Source organism: Salmo salar, chromosome 20 (genome assembly GCF_965601325.2).
Source record: "Salmo salar chromosome 20, fSalSal1, whole genome shotgun sequence".
Lineage (NCBI taxonomy): Eukaryota > Metazoa > Chordata > Actinopteri > Salmoniformes > Salmonidae > Salmo > Salmo salar.
This window is the reverse complement of record NC_138310.1, coordinates 18,934,101-18,959,996: the sequence shown is the minus strand read 5'-3', so window position 1 is coordinate 18,959,996 and position 25,896 is coordinate 18,934,101. Positions and strand designations below refer to the sequence as shown.

Below are 25,896 nucleotides of genomic sequence, written 5' to 3'. Positions count from 1 at the left end.
GTAACATATTATACTAATTTGCATGTCTCGGATTTACATTTACTAAATTAAGTCTAGTCTATGACACCAGTCCGACGTCTATGCATAGCCACAAGGGGTCGTATTCAGGTCGTTCGATGGGAGCACGAGCCAACACTCTCAATGACGCCTGACCATACAGGGGCGGAGCTAATTAAACAATAAAGGGATTCGATTATTGGGCTGGGTTATCCCAGTGAGAGGAGTTTGCTTCGGGTAAAAAGTGATCGCATTCGTTTTGGAACTGGGCAGCCAGATTCCCCGTTCAAAGCCCACGGCTAAATCTGTTCAAAACAAAAGTTATGTAGCCTAGGCACCTGGAGAAATGAGTAGGATTGTGTGTTTTCACTTGCAAAAGTGATTGTTTTTAAAAACGCGTAAATGCCTTGCCAATGAAAACTTGTTAGAAAATTCCAAAATATATTTTCTGGAAAAGAAATGTAGGTTTCTGTATGATGCACCGTATTGCCTTCTTGACAACATTGACGCAGATTACTGTTTGTTTTGAGAAGGGCGCTCCTCTCTCACCGTTTTTTCCCGTCACCGGCCATAGACCGGTACACCGTGGCTCAGGTATTAGAACTCCATCAACGGTATTGTTTCGGGGTAATAATACTATCCATTAGGGTTGTCTTTCTTTATGAGTGTGGGTCACCAATGGCATGTGAATTGTCTCTTTCCTAGCTTTAGCTGGCGATATGTGAAAAAGAGATTGTCCGAATATGTATTTCATATAGCATCAGAGACTGGTTTGAACAGAAAAGTTTCAGACAAATGTGTTGCTTGTTCTATTATGGTTTGTTCTCCAAGCTGGCGGCTCGTTAGCCCAACAGCATTTGAGCCAGCATTGCATCAAGCGCACAAGAAAAAGTTGTGAGGTGACAATCTAAACTGTGGTTCGGTCTCAAGGTATGTAATCAATGTTTTGGGATGATCATTTTTGTCTGTTTGCAAGTTTGTTTCAATGTGTTATATTCACCACATCGGTTTAGAATTTAATATGAATTAATATTTTATGTAGGCTGTCGAGTTTTTATCTATGAACGAGGCTTATCAGCACCTTAATCATGTGTTTTATCATTGTTTATAGGTTCATTAAAATATCCTTCATCAATGGCTTTTTTTGTGAAAAAGAAGAAATTCAAGTTTCAGACACATTTGACATTGGAGGAGCTGACCGCTGTGCCTTTTGTCAACGGAGTATTGTTCTGCAAGCTGAGATTGTTGGACGGTGGAGACTTTGTTGCAACTTCGTCAAGGTAAAATGTTATTTTGTGCTCGCTGTGGCATGAATTGTGCGCATGTCGCATGGGCAATACAGTAGCCGACATAATAACCAAACTTCTGTCATAATGTTATAACTTGTTAAATGCCTCAAACCACTCTTACTCTATCATAACCCAAAACGCAAGGTTGTTTTACTGCATTGTTTGTAAGCAATGTCTTCGTAAACAAATCATGTTTAGATTCAAAGTAGCCTAGGCCTGACTATCATTGGCATGTTGGTCTTATGCACTGTCAGTCTTTGCATCCATCGCTTCATCTATACATTTTAGTTGTTAACCAATCATCCTTCAGCTTTATATCAGTGATTCCTCACGAAACAGCAGAAAAGAATACCATGGTTTTGGGGATTTTCACGAAATGTAATCCATAGACTAGTGCTTTGGAGAAAGTATTTTTGACATAGACATTTGTATCTAAAAGCATAAATGAAAAATAATTAATAAAAGTTGGCATATGTATTACATTTTGGCCATACCTAGGCCTCCTTTAAGACGCCATAATGTTTCAACATAATATACTGTACTGGCATATCAACGTTCCAGAGTGCGATCTCTGCTAGTTTTAAAGTTATGGTCCATTTTATACAGAGCAATTGGCATAGTAGGCAATGTAACCAATCACAGCCCTCCTTTTAACTATATCATTGCACATCCTACAGAAGGCCATCATTTTGACTCAATTTAACCAATTGGTATTCAAAGTCGGGCTCGTGACCGGAACTGCAGTGGGGTTGCTAAAATGTAAACCAAACAATCTTCTTTTTTTTTTTTTGGAGTGGCGACTACAAATTAAGAGTACAGGTCATTGGACAATATGCACACGTTTTTGAGAAAGATAATTTGATAGATAAAATTTTTATTGAGTAAATATATTTATTGGTTTCTTTTCATTTTGATGAGATGAAAATGCAATGAATTGAAGGTTATTTGTTGATGTAAAAATCTAAATTGATTGATTTTTAAGGTTTTGTAATAAAATTTGGGGTGGGGTCGCAAGAAATCCGTAACAAAAAATGGGGTCCCCAGAAATTCTGGAAAAAATGGGCTCCCTGCTGAAAATGTTTAAATGCCACTGATTTAAACATTCACTCTGTTGGTAATGCTTACAAATTAGACAATAACTGTAAAAGTAACAGAGAATATACTCTGGAACTTTGATATGCCCGTAGAGTATATTATGTTCAACAATATATAGAAAAATTATCAAAATCCCAAATATTATATTTTCAATATTCATGTTTTATCTTTCTATATTCATAAATTAATGTAAAAAACACGTTTTTGAAATCAAAGTATTACTCATATTACAGAGCAAGCGGTACAGCTTCATATGACACCAATGTTTGCTTTGTAGCACAGATGAAACACTATGGAGTATTAAAGGAGGAGGCCAAAATGTCCAAAATTTGCCAACTTTGATAAATTATTTCTCAATTATGCTTTTGGATAAAAATGTCAAATATATGTCAACAATCCTTCCTCCAAATGACAATTCTATGGACAAAATGTTGTGAAAATCACCAAAATCATGGTCTCGTGTGCGTGTAGGGGGGTCGTGAGGAATCACTCAACAAACCAAATGTCTAAAAAAACAAATAAACCTCTACAGGATCGGTAGGTCCCCCGCGGGACGAGTGAGCTAACGTAGGCTAATGCGATTAGCATAAGGTTGTATGTAACAATAACATTTCCCAGAACATAGACATATCTGATGTTGGCACAAAGTGTAAATTCTTGTTAATCTAAATGCACTGTCCAATTTACAGTAGCTATTACAGTGAAAGAATACCATGCTATTGTTTGAGGAGAGTGCACAGTTATGAACTTAAAGTTATTAATAAACCAATTAGGCACATTTGGGAAGTCTTGATACATTTTCAACAGCTATGCAATGGCTCATTGGATCAGTCTAAAACTTTGCACATACACTGCTGCCATCTAGTGGCCAAAATCTAAATTGCGCTTGGGCTGGAATAGTACATTATGGCCTTTCTCTTGCATTTCAAAGATGATGGTACAAAAAACATGTGTTTTTTTTTGCAATTTTTGATCTTTTACCAGACCTAATGTGTTACATTCTGCTACATTCATTTCACATTTCCACAAACGTCAGTGTTTCCTTTGAAATGGTATCAAGAATATGCATATCCTTGCTTCAGGTTCTGAGCTACAGGCAGATAGATTTGGGTATGTCATTTTAGGCAAAAATTGAAAAAAGGGGGCAGATCCTTAAGATGAAGGGTTTGCGGCTTGAATATGGCAGGCCACTGATACAGCATTAACCTCCAAGCTCTGGTTTAGAACCAAGCCAAGTGGGTCAGACTGGTAACTGGGTCATAAGAAAGAATTGAGTTGGAGAAAAGCCCTCTGCAGACATTTGTCTAAGCTCTCTGTCCTCCAAGTTGTACATTTCCATTCAAGTCACATACAATCCTTCCCCTCCCCAACCTCAACACATCAACAGCTTTTGTGTCTTTTCCATGTTGCCCCAGACAGAGCGGAGTGTAGTGGTTGGAGTTAGAGGACATTTTACCAGGAGGAATTAGCTCACTTTGGGCAAACAGGGTGACTTGTAATGGTCTGTATCTGACACCCTTTGTGAGAACTGACACCGATACTGACTCCTTCCCTAAAGTACACACAATTAATTGTACAGAGATGGGAGAGCTTTTAGGAAAAATGATGGAAGTAGAGATTGTAGAATGTTGTTGCTGTTCCTCTCTTTCAGCTACACACCCAAACACTGGCATACTAACACCTGGTGAAATAAAACACATGTTTATGTGAGGGGGCATTGTTTACTTTAGTAATATAAATGGGAACACAAAAGGAGTCCGCTATTTGATCTGGGAGTGTTTGTTGAAAAGTAGGCTAGAGAAGAAAGTGATGCTTCTCTGGGGCTTTCACAGTGTTAGGTAGAGGGTTGTGTGACTTCAGATGAAGGGTAGCTGTGCAAAAACATGATTAAGTGAACCTGAGTTATGTCTCAAAGAACTGTTTGGATCTGAGTTCATTAGCATTTGTCATGCCACATTTTTACTTTTTGTCATGTGGACACCTGCTTGTCAAACATCTCATTCCAAAATCATGGGAATTAATATTCAGTTGGCCCACCTTTGCTGCTATAACAGCTGTCACTCTTCTGGGAAGGCTTTCCACTAGATGTTGAAACATTGCTGCAGGGACTTGCTTCTATTCAGCCACAAGAGCATTTAGTGAGGTTGGGCACTGATGTTGGGCGATTAGGCCTGGCTCGCAGTCGGCTTTCCAATTCATCCCAAAGGTGATCGATGGGGTTAAAATCAGGGCTCTGTGCAGGCCAGTCAAGTTCCTCCACACCGATCTTGACAAACTATGTATTTCTGTATGGACCTCGCTTTGTGCACAGGGGCATTGTCATGCTGAAACAAAAAAGGGCCTTCCCCAAACTGTTGCCAGAAAGTTGGAAGCACAGACTCATCTAGAATGTCATTGTATGCTGTAGCGTTAAGATTGCCCTTCACTGGAACTAAGGGACCTAGCCAGAACCATGAAAAACAGCCGCAGACCATTATTCTTCCTCCACAAAACTTTACAATTGGCACTATGCATTCAGCAGGTAGCGTTCTCTTGGCATCTGCCAAACCCCGATTCATCTGTCGGACTGCCAGATGGTGAAGCGTGATTCATCATTCCAGAGAACATGTTTCCACTGCTCCAGAGTCCAATGGCGGCACGCTTTACGCCACTCAAGCTGATGCTTGGCATTGCACATGGTGATCTTGGGCTTGTGTGCGGCTGCTCGGCCATGGAAACTCATTTCATGAAGCTCCCAACGAACAGTTCTTGTGCTGACATTGCTTCCAGAGGCAGTTTGGAACTCGGTAGTGAGTGTTGCAACTGAGGAGAGAATTATTTTTTTTACTCTGTGGTCCTGTTCTGTGAGCTTGTGCGGCCTATAACTTCGCAGCTGAGCCATTGCTGCTCCTAGACGTTTCCACTTCACAATAACAGCACTTAGAGTTTGCCGGGGCAGCTCTAGCAGGACAGAAGTTTGACGAAGGTTGCATCAGTAAGGCCATTCTACTGCCGATGTTTGTCTATGGAGATTGCATGGCGGTGTGCTCGAGTTTAAATCTATATCAGCAACGGTTGTGGCGGAAATAGCCGAATACACTAATTTGAAGGGGTGTCCACATACGTTTGTGTATATATAGGGAACATTAACTGTTCATGTCAGCCTCATTTCACACTACCAGCAGGACTGCACACAGTCTTCCAGGACATTTCCAAGATCTATATTTTATTAATATACAGCTGAGTTTCCTTTCAAACTTTGAATTTGTTATTGATTCCATATTACCAGTCAGGTTCTTCCACATCAGAATAGCTGGAGCATGTCCCGTCTGGTTGACCTGTGAGGAAACCATTTTTCTGGGCTTTCAGATAAGAGCTCGTCTTTCTCCCCACTATAGAGAACCTTATGATGCAGTATGTCCTAACTGAACTTCTGAACTGTGGCCACCCTGTGTCCCAGGACTGTGTATGGCTTTTGTTTCTCTCCTATGCCTGTCATCATTGATTAACACACTTTTTTAACTCTATGTTGCCCTCCACTTCCTTTACCATGCAATGATACAAGACCCTGGTGTGCTGTGCACCCATGAAACCTGTTTTTGAGCATTATATAACAGGTTGTCTCCATCCAATCTGCTTGAGTTATCTGGCAACTCTGTCTCTGATCATCTCTGTTACCCGAGTGCAGAAAACAAGGGCTTCTTAGAAAAATAGACTAATTTGGGGGGGGTCCCACTGTCTCTGCTAGAGATGTCGTGTTATGTCACAGGGCCTGGGGAGTGTAGTATACACAACTCCCTTTGTTCTGTTGTTGTGTCTGAAATAGTTCTGAAATCCATTGAGTTTGACCAATGGGCCATGCTCCTTAGTGTGAAAATGCTTCAGTCCTAATGGTTGTAACACAAGCCGTAAGCAAGGGGGATCACATGCTGTTAATGTGACTGTGGAAGCTCATTTTTGGGTCTTCTGATGTAGGTCTTGCTAAGAGCTACACTACATACTGTATATTGCTTTCTGTGCTGAATTACCACTGTTCTTCATGCAAAATGTAGAAGGGAAAACAGCCCAGTGGCTTCCAGCGAGCCATACATTCCCCTGTAGGGTTTTGGCAGAGGAAGAGCCATTTGTACTCCCTGCATGAGTTTGAGTTTTAGCACCCATATCTGTTTTGTTTGAGTCTAGCTTTAAGAGCCAGCAGTGAGCAGAGCGTGTTGTTTGATGTGGCAGTGGGGCCTGATTAGATCCATTTCCTGAACTGGATAAGATTTGGCCTGGGCTGCATGGTACAGACATGATGGGGAATGTTCAGGTTCTCTCTTCCCTGCCTGGATGCCTGCTGCACACAGACTGCTCTCCTTCCTGATTAACAGAGGACACATCTGATCATGGAGGGGGTTATAGGAACAACTGGATGGAAGTAGCAACACTCATGCCCCGCCCACACGAGTGGCATAGCGGTCTAAGGCACTGCATCTCAGTGCTAGAGGTGTCACTACAGACCCTGGTTCAATTCCAGGCTGTATCACAACTGGCCGTGATTGGGAGTCCCATAGGGCGTGGCACAATCGGCCCAGCGTCGTCTGGGTTAGGGTTTGGCCGGGTTAGGCCGTCATTGTAAATAAGAATTGGTTCCTAACTGACTTGCCTAGTTAAAAAAGGTTAAATAAATCAATAAAAATAAATAGCTGAAAAATATATCTATTTCCTGTGTTTTGAGGGGTGCAAAATCAACTTGTCACTTAAATCATGCTGGATTGATTACTTTCATTTTCCTCCTGCGACTCTTTCATACTCTTGCTTGTACCTATCGTTTTTTCCCATCAACGTTACGACAAGGGAAATGTTTGTAATAACGTGTCAAACACCCCCCAGTAATGCCTGAAATGGGCTCAATGGAATACTGTCTTTCCGTTGCATCTATAAGAACGCTAAGGCTTCGTCTGGGATTTAACGTATCATCTCAACAATTACATCACAAGAAAGATCACTTTATTTTGATGGGTGTTCATTTTTTGTGTAATTGGAAAAAGTAATTTATTACAGTTGAAATATTTGCAAATGCGCTGTAATGAAAGCAACTTCCGAAAATGGACACTTGGATTATAGTGATATTAGATCTCGCAAACAATGTAAATTATGCATACAGTAGGTGTAATCTAGAGCCAAGCCTGTTGATTTTTAATCAGAGGGTTTCCTGCAATTGACACACTTGTTGAATAATGCAACGGAACGTTACACCAACAGTAATTAACGAGGCAGTCTAGACAGGGCAGGGGAATGCAGGTAGGGTGGACGGGGCAGGGGAATGCAGGTAGGGTGGACGGGGCAGGGGAATGCAGGTAGGGTGGACGGGGCAGGGGAATGCAGGTAGGGTGGACGGGGCAGGGGAATGCAGCCCTGTTCCCCCCCTTTGTTAATTGTTTCATACATGCAAATATAACCAGTGCATTTATGCAAATGAGGCACATCAACATTTTCTCCCCCACAATATTAAATACCTGATACCATAAAAAAAATATATTAGTTCATTCTAAGAAAAATAAAGTAAATAATAAATTGAATACCTGAATTCCCACAAATCCCTGAACTCCATTCATTAGTTGTCTGTGCCAGTAAAATGTTTTATGTGCTATAATTCAGTCAGTATCTGATGGATTGACAGGTTTGGAGTATCTTCATACATTGTCCAACTGTTGCATTTATTACAAATGTTTTATAAACCTTTTTTTTTTAAATTTTGAATACCGTTGTTAATGGAAGAATGAGTGAAGTGGAGAGTGGGGGAATTGGAAGAAGAGTCAAATGAGCGGACGTGGAGGTTGACTCACTGGGACGGGCTGCTGTCCAGCTGTTTCCTGTTTTCCCATCACCTCTTTTACCCCATCCATAGAACAGAGACGAGGGTCTGCCACACCTCTTCTGGTCTTTGACCAGGTAATCAAGAGGAGCATCCTGTTTTAAAATGGCCCTCACTTTCAATGAATTTACAGTGTACATGCTAATGTAGGATTAGTGCAGGCTACTGACTGTATTGAAGTGCCACATTGCCTACATTTGATAACTGCATTAATGGCCTGGACTGGAGCCTCGTACACCTTGATTAGACAAGGGCATTTCTATGTAAAAGGACCCGTAAGCACCAACATGTAAAGTTCAAAGGAGCATGTCATCATATCAGCTAGGATTGTATTTATATATTTTTTTTTATACACAAGGTTTATACATTTTTCAAACATTTTCTATCCAAAATATTAAGAATAAGCAAAGGATTTGATTTCTCATCACACAGATGGAAAAGGGATATTGGAAAGCATTTACCAGAACACGTTTTAAAGGGTGTTTAATAAATGCATCGAAACACAATCCTGTTGAAGTAAAGGCCCCTGCCAACTGATATCAACACTTATACTTAGTTTTGGATAAATTATTTGCCTTGTTTAAGAATTGGTAACAGAATTTCCCGAAAAATCAGTAACTGATTTACTGCATTTGAATTGGCTACAATGGGAAATCATATTAGTCACTAACCACAGTTGTCACCTGCAAAGCAAGTGTTAAAACAGTCTGGACAACCCCTCCCTCCACCTTTCTGCTTCTCTCTCCAGATAATGTCATCTCTCCCAGCTCTTACTGACACCTACCCATGAGCCCCCTCTGTGCATTTACTGTAACCAGCATCCTTAACCACTGTGCACCGACCGATACCGGACTTCCATGGATGTTGAAAAGTAGTTGATATTTGGTCAGTCCGCCCTGCCTTGTTTTCAACATCCACAGATGTAGTTTTTGGTCTGGACTGGCCTTGATTTGGCCCAAACATAGACGTAGACGAGTACGGTTACATTCACACAATGTAATTTATTGTGGATAGATTAATATAATAGTTCCATTTAAAATGTTTACATGCTTTGCAAGAACGATTCCCCTAATAATCCTGTTTACATGGACACATCTGAAATCAGACTACCTGATGGCACTTATAAATGCAGAAAATTGCCAATCAAGATCGCGTTCTACCACAGCGAACATGTTATTTTTGGGGAGCATATTTGATTGAGTTCATGCATGTTAAGTTTGTATGTGAAAACTAATTCTACTACGCATACATTCATTTGTTCCGAACACACTTCACTCGCGCTAAAGAGGGAGGCTCGATCGGATGGTGCAAGCACATGCCCAGATCAAATACACCTATTTATTTATTTAAAAACAATGTTTTTAAGGTGTTTACATGTCATAATCATTTGAAAGATTGCTCAGAAAACCAGGTGTTTTAACTGGCTTATGATTTGATGTTGACCTTATGACAATAGAGTATTGCATAATCTGCCTACTGCCATAATCCATTTAATATCAAACTATTAGTGTGCTTGTAAACTTACTCAAAGATTGGTTGAGATTTGGACCGGACAAAATCTGAACCAATGACAGAATGTTTCACAAGTTTTTGAGTACACTAACTTATTGAACTGTACTGTACTGAACTCTACTCTGCTGAACTGTACTCTAGTTTGATGTCCAAACCTGTGTTAATTACACTGAACAAAAATATAAACGCAACATGTATAGTGTTAGTCCTATGTTTCATGAGTTGAAATAAAACAAATCCCAAAAATGTTCCATACGCACAAAATCATTTTTCTCTGTTTGTGCACAAATGTGTTTACATCCCTGTTAGTGAGCATTTCTCCTTTGCAAAGATAATCCATCCACCTGACAAGGGTGGCATATCAAGATGATTAAACATCTTAAGCTAAATTCATTACACAGGTGTACTTTGTGCTGGGGACAATAAGTATTTTTTTAATGTGCAGTTTTGTCACAACACTATCACAGATGCCTCAAGCTTTGAGGTAGCGTGCAATTGGCATGCTACCTGCAGGAATCTCCACCAGAGCTGTTGTCAGAGAATTTAATGTTAATTTCTCTACCATAAGCTGCCTCCATCATTATTTTTGAGAATTTGGCAGTACGTCTAACCGGCCTCCAACCGCAGACCACGTGTAACCACGCCAGCCCAGAACCTCCACGTCTGGCTTCTTCACCTGCGGTATGGTCTGAGACCAACCAACCAGACATCGGATGAAACTGAGGAGTATTTCTGTCTGTAATAAAGCCCTTTTGTGGGGAAAAACTAATTCTGATTGGCTGGGCCCCAGTGGCTGGGCCCAATGGGTGGGCCTATGTCTTCCCAGGGCTGCACCCCTGCCCAGTCAGGAAATCTGTAGGTTAGGGCCTAATGCATTTATTTCAATTGACTGATTTCCTTATATGAACTGTAATTCAGTAAAATTGTTGCATGTTGTGTTTATATTTTTGTTCAGTATATATATCGTATTTAGTCCGGACCAAACAATTTTTTTTTTTTTTTTTGTGGGGCGGAGTTCATTAAAATAATAACCAGTGTGTAGAATGATACCCTATATGCAACGGAGGATATTGCAAATTTCTAACTTTGTGTACATATTTAGAATACATCACCATGAAGAGAATGATATTCATATCAATAACACATTTCTGTGTAGTACCGATCAGGGACCCATGATGCAATTCTGTTACTGCGACTCTGTTACCGGGTGTAAATCCACTTCATTTACTGTAGTTCAATAACCAAAATAGATTTTTCAAAGTGAAGTGTAGGCTCAGTGTACTGTTCCTACCATCGTGCACGGCAGCTTCCTCAGCTGTCCAGACTGCTCTCACCCAGCTCTCCACACTGCTCTCTCCCAGGGCTAGGCTGTTTATCCGAGTCCTGTCAGGGGCCAGTGGCTGACACAGGCCTGCTGCTATTTTGTGTTGCTGCTGGAGAGGGCCTGAGGACAGCACCCAGCCTCTGGGACAGGATGGGAGATAAGAATCCCATAGTAAAGCATGCCTGACTGAGTGAGTCATCCTAAACTGGGGTACAGTAGGGGGTGACGGTGTATTGTAGCTCTCAAATAAACAAATCCCTTTTGATATAGCTACTAGTGGATATGACTGTGATTTCAATGTGGTGAACAACTTTTTGTTCCACTGACTTATTTCCTTTTGTGACAACATCTGCTCGTTGTGTAAACTTTCAATCCGTTTCAGTCAATAGTCATAGTTCTCACCCTTTTTTTCTTTTCCTGTGTGGTTTTATTGCCACAACTCCTGCATTTTCCTTTTTGAGTTTTGTGATCTGATGTTTGTGTTGTTTTGTGATCACTTTAACTCGCTCTGGGTCTGGATGTAACAGGTCATGCTGGTGTTGAGAACTGGGCTGGCCTCAATGAGGATTGTCTTTCAACATTGTTCAGATATTGTAGATCTCCCCTTGTTTTCTCAGTGCGGTGTGTTGCATTGCGTTTCCTTGGTGAGATCCCTGTTGATTACTCCCTGTGACATTGTGGCCTTGTGTATCTGTGAACTGACTCCGAGAATGTCTCAGATACCGCTGTTACAATGAGTTTGGTTGTTAAGTGTTGTCTCCAGACCCCTCCCCCCGTCTCTCTCCTCAGTGCTCTAGCTCTTTCCCTCTCGTTTTGAATGAACGCTGTAGTCGGGGATTTGAGGCGTGTGGTTGCCATGGTGGTTGAATAAAGCCATCTGGTATGTGGAATGTGGCTGAGAACGTTTTCAGAGACAGACCAAAGGGGGGCAGTGATTAGTGTGGCGCTCCTGATAAGAGCTAAACAAGTGTGTGTGGCACAGCATTATGAACCAAGGCAAAACATGAAGGGACGACTATATAAAGAACCTATTAGAGAAGAAAAATCGAAAATGGTAGTGAACAAGAATACTTGCATAAAAAGTGTTTTAAAACATTTATTGAATGTACAAGATGAATCATTGAGAGAGGAAATGGGGAACTCGTGTATGTTAGACATTTAAGTATGACCGAAGGTTTATAGTCAGTCATGCAATTTGTTGGAGTTTGTGTAGTCCTATTATTACTAAAGATTTGTAGCCAATCAAATAGCTGGAATCTGTTTGTAATACAAAGCAGCAGTAGGGGAGTTATGACTTGTTTTTTTTAATAGTTTCTCTAGGAAACAACTATTTTATTTGGCCAATTGGCTTAACACACCATAGCTGGGTTTCAATCATTCCTGACCTAAAGTGTGAGATGCATAAAAAGAGAGACTGGGAAGGGAGGAAAAAGTGTTACTGGACGTGCAGTGTTGGTGAGCGTTGCGAAAATATAATGGGTGAAGGGGAGGGGAGTGTTAGTAGCAGCTGCCACCAGTTTGCACTGATCCATAACTGGCCGTTAACGCTGTGCAAGTGGCACTCGCCTAGCAACGCTAGCCTCGCCATTGTCAGCCAATCCAGTAGGAGCTTCGATTGGTCACTCCCGTCGCAATATCGCAGATGATTTACAGTTGAAGTCGAAAGTTTACACACCTTAGCCAAATACATTTAAACTCAGTTTTTCACAATTCCTGACATTTTAATCCTAGGAAAAATTCCCTGTCTGAGGTCAGTTAGGATCACCACTTTATTTTAAGAATGTGAAATGTCAGAATAATAGTAGAGAATTATTTATTTCAGCTTTTATTTCTTTCATCACATTCCCAGTGGGTCAGAAGTTTACATGCACTCAATTAGTATTTGGTAGCATTGCCTTTTAATTTGTTTAACTTGGGTCAAACGTTTCGGGTAGCCTTCCACAAGCTTCCCACAACAAGTTGGGTGAATTTTGGCCCATTCCTCCTGACAGAGCTTGTGTAACTGAGTCAGGTTTGTAGGCCTCCTTGCTCGCACACGCTTTTTCATTTCTGCCCACATATTTTCTATAGGTTTGAGGTCAGCTCTTTGTGATGGCCACTCCAATACCTTGACTTTGTTGTCCTTAAGCCATTTTGCCTCAACTTTGGAAGTATGCTTGGGGTCATTGTCCATTTGGAAGATCCATTTACGACCAAGCTTTAACTTCCTGACTGATGTCTTGAGATGTTGCTTCAATATATCCACATACTTTTCCCATGATGCCATCTATTTTGTGAAGTGCACCAGTCCCTCCTGCAACAAAGCACCACCACAACATGATGCTGCCACCCCCGTGCTTCACAGGTGGGATGGTGTTCTTCGGCTTGCAAGCGTCCCCCTTTTTCCTCCAAACATAACGAAGGTCGTTATGGCCAAACAGTTCTTTTTTTGTTTCATCAGACCAGAGGACATTTCTCCAAAAAGTCAGATCTTAGTCCCCATGTGCAGTTGCAAACCGTAGTCTGGCTTTTTTTATGGCAGTTTTGGAGCAGTGGCTTCTTCCTTGCTGAGTGGCCTTTCAGGTTATGTCGATATAGGACTCTTTTTACGGTGGAAATAGATACTTTTGTACCTGTTTCCTCCAGCATTTGCACAAGGTCCTTTGCTGTTGTTCTGGGATTGATTTGCACTTTTCGCACCAAAGTACGTTCATCTCTAGGAGACAGAACGTGTCTCCTTCCTGAGCGGTATGACGGCTGCGTGGTCCCATGGTGTTTATACTTGCGTACTATTGTTTGTACAGATGAACGTGGTACCTTCAGGTGTTTGGAAATTGCTCCCAAGGATGAACCAGACTTGTGGAGGTCTACAATTTCTTTCTGATGTCTTGGCTGATTTTCTTTAGATTTTTCCCATGATGTCAAGCAAAGAGGCACTGAGTTTGAAGGTAGGCTGTGAAATACATACACAGGTACACCTCCATTTGACTCAAATTTGTCAATTAGCCTATCAGAAGCTTCTAATCCATGACATAATTTTCGGGAATATTCCAAGCTGTTTAAAGGCACAGTTAACTTAGTGTATGTAAACTTCTGACCCACTGGAATTGTGATACAGTGAGTTATATTTGAAATAATCTCTAACAATTGTTGGAAAAATTACTGCACAAAGTAGATGTCCTAACCGACTTGCCAAAACTATAGTTTATTAACAAGAAATTTGTGGAGTGGTTGAAAAATGAGTTTTAATGACTCCAACCTAAGTGTATGTAAACTTCCGACTTCAACTGTAAATAAAGTTCAGCTTTCTCCAACTTTTTAGTCCCGGCCTACTCAGCTCCCTTGCCCATGCTCGCATCACTTTTACCAGTCTCCCCGCCCCCCTATTCTCTCGCTTTCCTTCCATTGAAAATGTATGACTTCCGATGTTTCACCGCACGATGATGGTTCCAAGTGTAAATCTAAAATGCTTGCTGTGGTGGGGTTCAGTTTTTGTGGAACCGACACTCATACAAGAGAAGGGAAGAATTTTATAAACTTAAACAGTGCTATATATCCATTATGTGGAAGGCTGGATCACATCTCTTGCATTTTAGCCATGTGTCAATGCAGAGGGGACAGCCATGTACTAGTGAAGCAGTGTATAAAGTGTCACTGTCAGTCATGTGACTTCAGATAGTATGCCTCAAGTGTGGAATTGATACTTGGTCTGCATCGTAAAAGCCATGTGTGCAGTTGGGGACATGCTGTCCCTGATGTAGAGGTACTGCAGGGATCACATGTGGCTCACCTGGAACTTTTCTTTGGGCAGATGATCCTATGACGCCACTCCCTTGCATGGCATGGAGTAGGAACACGTGCCTTGGCCCTGTGCCCTGCAAGGAGCCAACGACTACCCACCACTATACTGAAGCCCCTCTGTAGCTCTACAGTTAATCAAATGTGTCAGCTGATTAGGGACCATGTGCTAACTGACCACTGTTCACAGGGCAAATTATTCCTCTTTGCACAACACCCAACCTGAATGGCAGTGAGTTTATTTTCTGTTGCTTGACAAAAGGGACTGTAGTACTCCCCTGTGCTTTTTTTCAGAACAGTGATGGTCAGCCTTAGGTACAGTGCCTTCAAAGTATTCATACCCCCTGACTTATTCCACATTTTGTTGTTGGTCTCAATTCAAAATTTATAAAAAAATTTCTCTTCTCACTGATCTACACGTAACACCCCATAAGTGAAAACGTTTTTAGAAATTTTAGCAAATGTTATTGAAAATGGAATGAAGAAATAACCCTGAGTCAATACTTTGTAGAAACACCTTTGGTGGCGATTACAGCTGTAAGTCTTTAAGAGCTTTGCACATCTGGATTGTACAATATTTGCCCATTATTCTTTTAAAAAAATCTTCAAGCTCTGTCGTTGATTGTTGCTCTTTGCTAGACAGCCTTGCCATAGATTCTTCAAGACGATTTTAAGTCAAAACTGTAACTAGGCCACTCAGGAACATTCAATGTCGTCTTGGTAAGCAATTCCGGTGTAGATTTGGCCCGTGTATTTTAGGTTATTGTCCTGCTGAACAGTGAATTCATCTCCCAGTGTCTGAAAACCTGGTTCAGTTGGTTTTCCTCTAGGATTTTGCCTGTGCTTATAGCTGTATTCTGTTTCTTTTTATCCTCAAAAACCTCCCTAGTCCTTGCCCATGACAAGCATACCCATAACATGATGCAGCCACCACCATGCTTGAAAATATAAACAGTGGTACTCCGTGATGTGTTTGGGGCAAATCCAACACAACGTAACACTTTGTATTCAGGACCAAACGTTTATTTCTTTGCATATCGCAACCACTCAACTCTGTAAATGTTTTACAATCAGCATTGGCTTCGTGGTGAAATCCCTGAGTAGTTTCCTTTCCGGCAACTAAGTTAGGGAGGACGCCTGGGTGTATTGACACACCATCCAAAGCGTAATGAATAACTTTTCCCCCATCATCTACCAATTGGTGCCTTTTTTTTTTTTTTATTTATTTTTTTTTTTTTTTTACGCTGCTGAGACTCGCTGTTTATTATCTATGCATAGTCACTTTACCCCAACCTACATGTACATATTACTTCGACTAACCTGTACCCTTGCACATTGACTCGATACCGGTAGCCCTGTATGTAGCCTTGTTATTTTATTGTAGCTCTCATTTTTTCCATTAGTTTATTTAGTAAATATTTGTAACTATTATTTTTCTTAACTGCATTGTTGGTTAAGGGCTTGTAAGTAAGCATTTCACGGAAATGTCTACACCTGTTCTTTGCTAGGCATTGGAAAAACCTCCCTGGTCTTTGTGGTTGAATCTGTGATTTGAAATTCACTGCTCGATTTGAGGGACCTTTACAATTATCTGTATGTGTGGTGTACAGAGATGGTGTAGTCATTTAAAAATCATGTTAACCACTATTATTGAACACAGAATGAGTTCATGCAACTTATGTGATTTGTTAAGCACATTTTTACTCCAGAACTTGAGGGTGCCAGGCTGCCCTTCATTACGCACACCTGTCACCATCATTACACACAGCTGCACAATATTGGTCTCACCTGGACTCCTTTTATTTTGTTCATTGCCTCGTCTATATCTCTGTTCCTCAGTTGGTTCCCCGTGTCAGCATTACTGTCGTTGATGTCGTTATTTTCCCCCTGTCCAGGCGCTGTTCCTGTTCTGTTTCATGTCTGTTGTTTATTATGTGTAAACTCCCTGTACCTGCTTCTCGTCTCCAGCGTTGATCCTTACAGAATGCTGACACCACTAATGGAAGCATCGGGGAGTTTTTGTTTTGATTGGAGATGTCGGGTCCGGGTGTAGTCGCCGATGGAACCGGGGGTGCCTCAGCTAGCACGTCGGGCTTCCACACCTTACCTGGCTTGAGAGGTCTTCTTGCCTCGGTGGGCTCTGCAGGCGCCCATCCCCCATCATGCTTCAGCTGGCCCTATTTTTCTTCTCCCCCTGTCAAGATGTTGTTCCTGTTCTGTTTCATGTCCATTGTTCATTAAATGTTCACTCCCTGTACCTGCTTCTCGTCTCCAGCGTCAAGCCTTACAAATTCCTCTGACGTTGTGGGGTATTGTGTGTAAATCAGTGACACAAAATCTCAATTTAACTATTTTAAATTCAGGCTGTAACACAACAAAAGGTGGAAAAGTAAAGGGAATACTTTCTGAAGGCACTTTACTTCTCTGTTGGATCAACTGCTCAGGAAGCCTGCTGCATTTACTGCCTTCTCACTTGTACAGGGTGTTTGGGTTTTGCCTGATTTTAAAGGATAGTTATGTTTCACTGGGTATCCTCTGGTGTAGTTGACTTCAGTCTGGTAATACCTGATTGTTTGAGCACTCCCAGAAGGTGGTACACACTACAGTAACCAGGCCGATCTGTCCACCATGGCTGTGTGTTTGCATTAAAGATGATGGGTCATGCATATCTAGCCCTATACATTTAGCTCCTCTTGTGCAAGTTATTTATTCTTTCCATAGTCCACATTAAGCACTGAATTCACTAGAGTTTCTTCTGTGCATTCTGAGTGGCTGGATACTGGGTCCGTGCCATGGCATGACTGTAGTACTGTCAAAGCTTGCACTCAGTCCATCTGTCCAGTTGGGAGAAGGAGGGTTTAAAGCATGTTAAAATGGGAAGTAGATTATCACCAGGAATGTTTTATGCCAACCACTCTGTATTCTCAGCCATTTTCCTCAACGTATGGATGGACAGGGTGACGTCAGGCACTGGCCTAATTATATCAACTTTCTTTTTACAGAAGCCTGCAGATTATTGTTCACCGTTTCTTCGACAACAAGTTTACTTTCTCTAAAACTGGAGCAAGACATTGAAGAGAGGCCAAATGCACAAGTGATGTCATATGCTACGTTGAATTAGTGACTTCTTTTTTTGAGATCACTCAAACAGTAATGACTGTCATTCACTCTCCACTTTAGATTTCTCTTGACACTAATAACAGATGTGTTAACCAATTCCTTTTTGATTGAGATTGATGCATCTGTGCTGTAGTGCCATCCCCTTGTTGATCCCTGTCCTCTTGTCACACAGAGTGGAGGTTCAGGAGAACTGTGTTCGATGGAAGAAGAGGTTCACCTTTTTGTGCAAAATGAGTGCCACCCCGACAACTGGAGTGCTGGATCCCTCGATCTGTCGGGTTTCTGTGCGGAAGGTCTGTGTTGACTGATTGGAGACCTCTCTCTTACCAACACACAGCTCTATGCTGTTATCTCTGAACATCCAGGGCTACAGTTTCCTGCATGTAATAATGGATTATGCATCTTTCCATGTACAATTAACACCCCCTAACTCTCTGTAGCCTCTATAATCTGATGGTAGAGCAGTGCTAAAGAAACACACTCCACTGCATGCCTGACTGTCAAAGTCCTTAGGAGTCATCTCCCTCTTCCTGTTTTCTCTACAGGAACTCAAAGGAGGAAAAACATATTCAAAGGTAAGAGCCCACTCCTCCTGAGCACTCCATCCTATATCCATAAACACATTTAAACAATTTACTGTAGCCTGATGTCAACAAACACTCCCGTTGCTCCATTTAAACAGGAACATTAGTCACCCCACTTCTACAAACACAAGCAACAACTTTGGCACTCCTGTATAAGCATATGTAAACTATACCATGTTAGATGGGGAAAGTTTACAGAGAATGCACACTCAGGTTGCCAGGGACCCTTCCTGTGTTTTCTCACATTCTGCTTCTGGATTTCCTTAAGCTAAATATAATCCCTTTCCTCCTTGGAAGTAGGCTTCCTTAAATACACACATCTGTAAACAGTAGCTTCGAGGAAATGAAACCTGGAGAAAGGGAAATGAGAGTCATCTCCTCTTGGATAACCTGAGATTAAAATGAGAAGCAGTAGGGCTAAGTGTCTGGAGCATATACAGTCTGTCTCTACATCCAGATGGCTACATGTATATCACAGTATATGAAGGTTTAAAACTACTGTACATAAAGGTAGACTCAGTGAAATGACGTTGCCACAAGCAGCACCGCAGATATTGAGATGAGCGAGATGCAAGACCTTGCTCTCACACAGTATCGGCTCATGTGCACGGGTTTTCTTCACGCTGTACACAGCGTAGTAGCCAGGGCAACAAAACAGCGGAGAAATTGAGCCTCCCTCTTCAACACTCTTAGTTTGACCCACAATGCTGTTTACTTTCTTTATCTACTTCATATCGCTGAGTCTACCTTTAATGTAACTGTTGCTCTCCCTCAGCTGGGTTTTACTGACCTAAACATGGCAGAGTTCGCTGGCTCAGGCTCTGCGGTCCGCTGTTGTCTACTGGAGGGATACGACACCAAGAACACCAGACAGGACAACTCCATACTGAAGGTAAGTGACTGAGCTTGGGTGGACAGGAGTCGACTGTTGACCTTGGGTCTTTTTCAGGGTCGGGTTTGGTTGAACAGAACAACTAATATATACTGAACAACAATATGTTGCATGTTGACTTTATATTGTTGTTCAGTATATATTAGTTGCATGTTGACTTTAAAGGCATAGGCCCAACCACTGGGGAGCCAGGCCCAGCCAATCATAATTCGTTTTTCCCCACAAAAGGTTTTCATTACAGACAGAAATACTCCTCAGTTTTATCAGCTATCCAGGTGGTTGGTCTCAGACCATCCCGCAGGTGAAGAAGCCGGATATGGAGGTCCTGGGCTGGCGTGGCTACATGTGGTCTGCGGTTGCAAAATTCTCTAAAATGACATTGGCTTATGGTAGAGAAATGAACATTACATTCTCTGGCAACAGCTCTGGTGGACATTCCTGCAGTCAGCAGGAGTAAACTAGCTAGTAATCGGTCTGCAATATTGTGACATTGCGTGCATCTGCCTGCCTATTATAAAGGGGCCTGGTTAACAATATGCAACGTTTATGACGCTATTCCCTCGCTGTTTCTATTGCACAGTTACAGTTCCATGTTTAAGCTAGCTAGCTTGAAGACGTGTTTAACAGTGCGTGGTAAAGAACTAGCTAGCTATGAAGTTGACACATCAGTCCAATCAAAGTTGGTGGGCATAAGACGTTGATTTATCTGTTGCTAATGACAAAGAGCCTTCTTGGTGAGCACAAGCAGCGACGAAAGCATCACGTTATCCAAAAACATGGCAGACATTGGATGAATATAAAATTGTAATTGTGAGTGATTAAAAAAAAATCTAATAAACGTCCTCAGCGACAATTATTTGAATAATTCAGTGGATGTTTTGTGCAAAGAGGTGATGACTATAGTGTCTCTTATTAAGAATTTTCAAATCTGACTTCCATCTATGGAAATGGTCTTTTGCCGGGCGTCAGTTAAACTGCAGTACCGAAGCAAAACTGTAGGAGTAGTTGAAACTGGGCTTCTAGACCAGAACCCTGGCCCCTGGGCACCGAAGAGGGGCTTTTGCTGGCTAGCTCTCCCAGCAGGTGATGTAGTGACCCCATGAGTGACAGCACCCTGTGCCAACGATACCTATGCTCTGTACTTTCTCTGTCTGCCTCTCCACCACACAAAGCACAGAGCAACGCTGAAACTGCTGCATTTTATTCAATACAAATTGACCAAAACAACAATGCAATCGGAAAGCAACCACGTATGCTTTATTAGATCAACCAATTTTTTAAAAATATAAACAATGTTTGCTAACTGATGATGTTTTGTTGTGACATGAAATACCAGAATTGCATGCAAATATCCTGGATATTGGTGGGGCTCTGGCCCACTTGTCCCACATGACACACGACAACTGATCACCCAGTGCTGTTGATGCCCTGCACCTCAGCGGAACTTTTGATAGCTACTGCAAACATGACTGTCTTTTTTACTTTTTATTTTGTAATAAAAGTCGTCTTTGTCTGGATCTCCTCTGAAGGTGACTATCGGGATGACCCTCCTCTCTGGAGATCCGTGCTTTAAAACGTGAGTGACCTGATAGCTGTTCAAATCTCTGATCTGTCATTCATCATCATACATTTAGTAAACGTGATGCTGTTGCCCCTTTTCCCACAGTATAACATGTGGACTGACCAGTCATGTTTTTTTGCAGTGCCCCCAGCACAGCCAAGTCCATCTCGATCTCAGGCCAGGACCATACCCTGCAGCTAGACTGTAAGGGTGAGGGCACTGGAACCCCTAACCGGCCCCCTTCTTTGGGCCGGTCCATAAAGCCCAGACCCTCTGTCATCAGCTCAGGTATGACATGGAAGAAGGATCCGATTAAACCTTGTAACTGTGGGTGTTTTTATGATTATCTCATCAACACTAAACAGTTAACCCAGGCCTCGGAGACATGGTGAGGGACTAACTAATTGACGTGTGGTTCTGGTTGATGTCAGGACTTCCAGAGGAGCCAGACCAGACCCAGGTGGCCAGCCCAGGAGAAGTGTTCCAGTCGGGCCACTCTCGCAACTCCAGCTATGCCAGCCAGCTGAGCAAGATCTCAGGTGTGTGTTCCTGTTCCCCATCTTCCCTCTCCAGAGGTCATATTTCTTTGTTACTGTATTTGCACCAATGGCAGTAATGTAAACTCTTGTTCCCCAGGCTACAGCACAGAGCACTCCTGCTCCTCCAGTCTGTCTGACCTCACACACCGGAGGAACACCTCCACAGGAAGTAGCACCTCTGGGGGCCTGAGTGTGACCGTAGACACCCCCCCAGAGAGGGATAGCGACATCTGCCGGCCAGAGAGACCCCCTCGCCCCCCACGGCCCATCCTGCCATCCAACAGACCCCCCAGGCAAGACCAATCTCCCACCCACCAGATGTGTTTAGCCCAATGTGTCTGTTTTCACAATCTATGAAACACTCCAATCCATCAGTGAAACACTACTGATATTGTTCTTTGTATGACTGCTGTTTGTCACCTTGCTGTTGAGTGACTGGGCCTTTCCCCTCCACCCTGTGACAGGAGGAAGCAGGATTCTGTGGAGAGCCATCCCTCCTGGGTGAATGACACCCGCATCGATGCTGACGATATAGTTGAAAAGATCGTCCAGAGCCAGAACTTTGGTGACATAAGTAACACTGAAGGTATGAAGCCTGCCCTTTCACTTGTCCAGCACATTTTTTGCAATCTCTTTTGTACATAACTGCCTCTATTGTGCTGTGTTTCATTTGGCTTTCTCTTGGTGTGATTGTTTCCTCTTCAGACAGTAACCTGCGACTGTTTGTCAGTAGAGACGGGACCACTTCCCTGAATGAGCTACAGCTTGGAAACAGGTGAGAACACACACACACACACACACACACACACACACACACACACACACACACACCTCTTACTCTCCTACTTTTCATTCTTTCAGGGTGTCCGCGGGTGTCTATGAGCCAGTTGTGATTGAGAGCCATTAGGACTGGTGAAGATGTGAGTTTAAGTTGAGGCCTCTGTGGTCAAGCTTGTGGACTAACTCTAGAAATATATGGTAGTCATCCTGGAGCACCAGCCGAGCTGGTTGCCATGAGAGGAGGACTGTACCGCACAGTTTTCATGTTTAGTTGTGGATCTGTTTACCCTATGGGGTCTGATTTGTAAACTGTTCAGTTTTTGTCTGGTCATTTTGCACTTTATTTCTAATGTGATGTACCCACAGAAGATGTGGCTTAAATCTAAACTCATTTCAGCTGTATGTTGTTACACTATCTTTGTTTCCATGGTAGATTTCTTGTCCTGTTGATCAGGAAGTGACATCATGCATTTCTCTATCCTCAGCCTTTCCACAAATATTGAGAAATAACGATCGGACAAATGTAATACTGTAAAGAAAATACCCAATACACATTGTATGCGCTACTTTAGAATGTATTTTTCTCATACATGACCCAAAGCACCAGATCATCTCTGTGATGACAGTGCTAGTCACTATTGGAGGAGAGCTGGTGATGGAGAAGTGGGAAGGTTCTCAGCACAGTCTGACTGGTTTCAATCCCATTTAGATTGTAGTACTCTGGCGCCCCCTTGTGAAGAAATGGCCTGCTGAGGGATGTCCCCAAAAAACTGGTAGCTCCTAGCCTGTTCTGTTTAGTGTTTACAGATCTCAAGGAACTGGGTAGGTGTAGTAATATGGGGAAAGTTTTATATGCTATAAGTTCTAAACCCATTTAGATGTATATTTGGTGCTGTCTGATTCTCTCAGATCTGCAAACACCAAAGGGGTAAGAAGCTAGGGGTCAGACTTGACAGTACATATTCAGAGGTCTTTTACACTGGCAGATGTCGTCAAACATTATCTTATGAAGGATCATTCATCATTTGTTTGTTTTTCCAACCAGCTTGCTGGTTTGTTAGATTTTTTTAAATGGAATTTATCAAGCACTACAGAGTTTTGGAAGGTTCCCTGTTTATTGATTTTATAGAATTACATTCTCAATGATGTTGAAAAATACAGAACAAATTGTTTTCCTCCATATCTGAATGTAAACTGTGATATACTTTTTCTATCATATGTGACTAATAGAGCTGTTGTTATGGACTGAATTCTTGGAGGTTTGATACACTTGTTCAGAGTTAACATTTTGCAATGTGCTGATAGATAATATCTATCAGTTGTCTGCCTATGAATGTGTTAAATGAGATTCTGTATTTATTGCTGTGCATTATGTACAAAATATCAGTTATCACATGGGCTAATATTGACCACAGCTGGGTTTACATTGGCTGGTCTCAGGTGATGTGTGACGTTCATTGCGACAGCACTTTAGATTGAATTTTTTTTATTTTTAATTTCCGTTCTTCTTTCCTGTGTTTGAAGGGGGGTTTAAGCTATACACACAACCCCAGTGTCCTACACATTGATTAGCATTTTGTCTAATCTGTAAAAAAAAAAATTAATCTTAGATTGTCATTTTAACAAATGCACATGTATACTAGATTCTAAAATGAACAATAATCTTGGTCTATTTTTGTGATCCTCCCTAAATGTTTCATGAACAATAATGTATTTGATATTTTTTCTTTTTTCAATCTTTAATAACCTAAATGAAGCAATGACTTTGTTTAAAATGTTAGTCTGGTTGTTAGTTATGCTGTTCAATGCTATCCAACTACTATTATTAACCCCATTCATTAACAAATAGAAAATCATGTCTCCTAAATGAATATCAGTCACATCACTGGAAATATAATCGATCTCAAGCCCAGGTTTCCCTCAGTGTCATTTCATATGCAGTAGCTTTGTGTCATCTTCCACTTTCTCCTTCCCCATGTATCCAATATCCCATGCTTCACAGGGTTTCCTCTTGCAGGGAGATGTATCTTCTCCTCCTACCCCCTCTGCGTTCAGTGAACATGTAACAGAGCATGCACCACAGACTTTCCTCTGGAGCGATCTGCACTCCACTGCCTGTCCTGAATGGCCGCAGAGCACAGGACCCTGTAGAAAGGAGCACAGAGGAGAGGGAAGGAGCACAGAGGAGAGGGAAGGAGCACAGAGGAGAGGGAAGGAGCACAGAGGAGAGGGAAGGAGCACAGAGGAGAGGGAAGGAGCACAGAGGAGAGGGAAGGAGCACAGAGGAGAGGGAAGGAGCACAGAGGAGAGGGAAGGAGCACAGAGGAGAGGGAAGGAGCACAGAGGAGAGGGAAGGAGCACAGAGGAGAGGGAAGGAGCACAGAGGAGAGGGAAGGAGCACAGAGGAGAGGGAAGGAGCACAGAGGAGAGGTTAGAAGGGGCTCAAAAGAGGGCACACGGTAATATAGTAAGGCACCTGCTGTCACCGGTCTGTATCTACATGTGGATACACTGTATTTACCCAGGATAAAGTAGGCAGTGGCGCTGAGGGAGAGGATGATGAGGAAGATGGTGCCAGGACCCACGTCCCCCAGGGCACAGGCGTTTGGACAGGCACAGGGACTCTCCACCCAGATTTGCAGGGGAATGTCTCCATCAAAGTGTAGGGCGAAGTAAGTGGATCTGTTGGGACTACAGCGGTAGTGTACTACTGTCAGGGGGTGGGTGTACTCTAGGACTAGAGAAATGGAAAGCTGATGTCAATGTTGAGCGCACGGACCATAATAATAATGACACTTCTGATTTACACTTCTGCTTACCAGAATATGAAACGGACAGTGTCTGCAAGCTGCTGTTGTAATGGAATTCGTTGCCCTCATGTCTCCCATAGTTTATGTAATGACTGATGTATCTGCTATTTCTGTAAAACCTGCTCAGTAAATGAATAATTGATTAATCTTTGGGGTCCTTTGTAAATATTTAAGCCTATATTGATGCTTCACAGAATCTAATATTGACCAACACAAAAGACTGCCACTACTTGTGTATTTGTTTAGCTATTAAGATTTCAACAAAAAAGTACATACCTGACTGTCAGACAGGCAGCCACATCTGTGCAGTCTGTCCCTGCGAGCTCCTCTGGCTCAGAGAACGGTTGACAGGGGCTGAAGGAGAGGAGGATTTCTGCATTTGGTGGTGCGTTCTCCGATGGCACAGGCTTTAGGGGTACCAAGAATCCATCTGACTCCGCCATGGCTACCAGGTTTATCACCCCTGAGCCGTCCTTCATGATGCATCTACAGTTACTTATTTTTAAACAGCCTGTCTTTCTCTTCTTCAAGTCCGAGGGCGGAGGCGGAGGGTTGGACATGGAGGGAGACGATGAAATGGCACCAAAGCAGATGGATAAAGTAAAGAGAACCGTTTGAAACCTCATCTTGACCATGTTGAAGCGTAGACCTCGAGCTAGTTGTCTGTTTAGGAAGGTTCATTAAGGAAACCATTTTGTAATGTAGCAGCACAATGCCACTGATAAACTCATTAGAGCCCGACTGCTGACACATTCCAGGCGGTTCACAAAGCTCACTCTG

The 25,896-nt window shown here is 42.2% G+C and overlaps 2 protein-coding genes across 2 annotated transcripts; one reads left to right on the top strand and one right to left on the bottom strand.

Annotated features, from left to right (window-relative positions):
• The first annotated feature begins 203 nt into the window (after positions 1 to 203).
• eeig1a (estrogen-induced osteoclastogenesis regulator 1a) lies at positions 204 to 25,262 on the top strand. Its single transcript, XM_014160443.3, has 13 exons — positions 204 to 591; positions 829 to 927; positions 1,109 to 1,277; positions 18,123 to 18,243; positions 18,496 to 18,525; positions 19,310 to 19,426; positions 20,956 to 21,002; positions 21,130 to 21,275; positions 21,419 to 21,526; positions 21,624 to 21,819; positions 21,991 to 22,112; positions 22,232 to 22,301; positions 22,388 to 25,262. The coding sequence occupies exons 3-13, from the start codon at positions 1,132 to 1,134 to the stop codon at positions 22,431 to 22,433; spliced, it is 1,149 nt and encodes a 382-aa protein (XP_014015918.1). The 5' UTR covers positions 204 to 591; positions 829 to 927; positions 1,109 to 1,131; the 3' UTR covers positions 22,434 to 25,262.
• LOC106579974 (uncharacterized) lies at positions 24,050 to 25,896 on the bottom strand. Its single transcript, XM_014160446.3, has 4 exons — positions 25,393 to 25,896; positions 25,126 to 25,235; positions 24,828 to 25,043; positions 24,050 to 24,451 (listed from the first exon to the last, which is right to left on the bottom strand). The coding sequence occupies exons 1-4, from the start codon at positions 25,749 to 25,751 to the stop codon at positions 24,303 to 24,305; spliced, it is 834 nt and encodes a 277-aa protein (XP_014015921.1). The 5' UTR covers positions 25,752 to 25,896; the 3' UTR covers positions 24,050 to 24,302.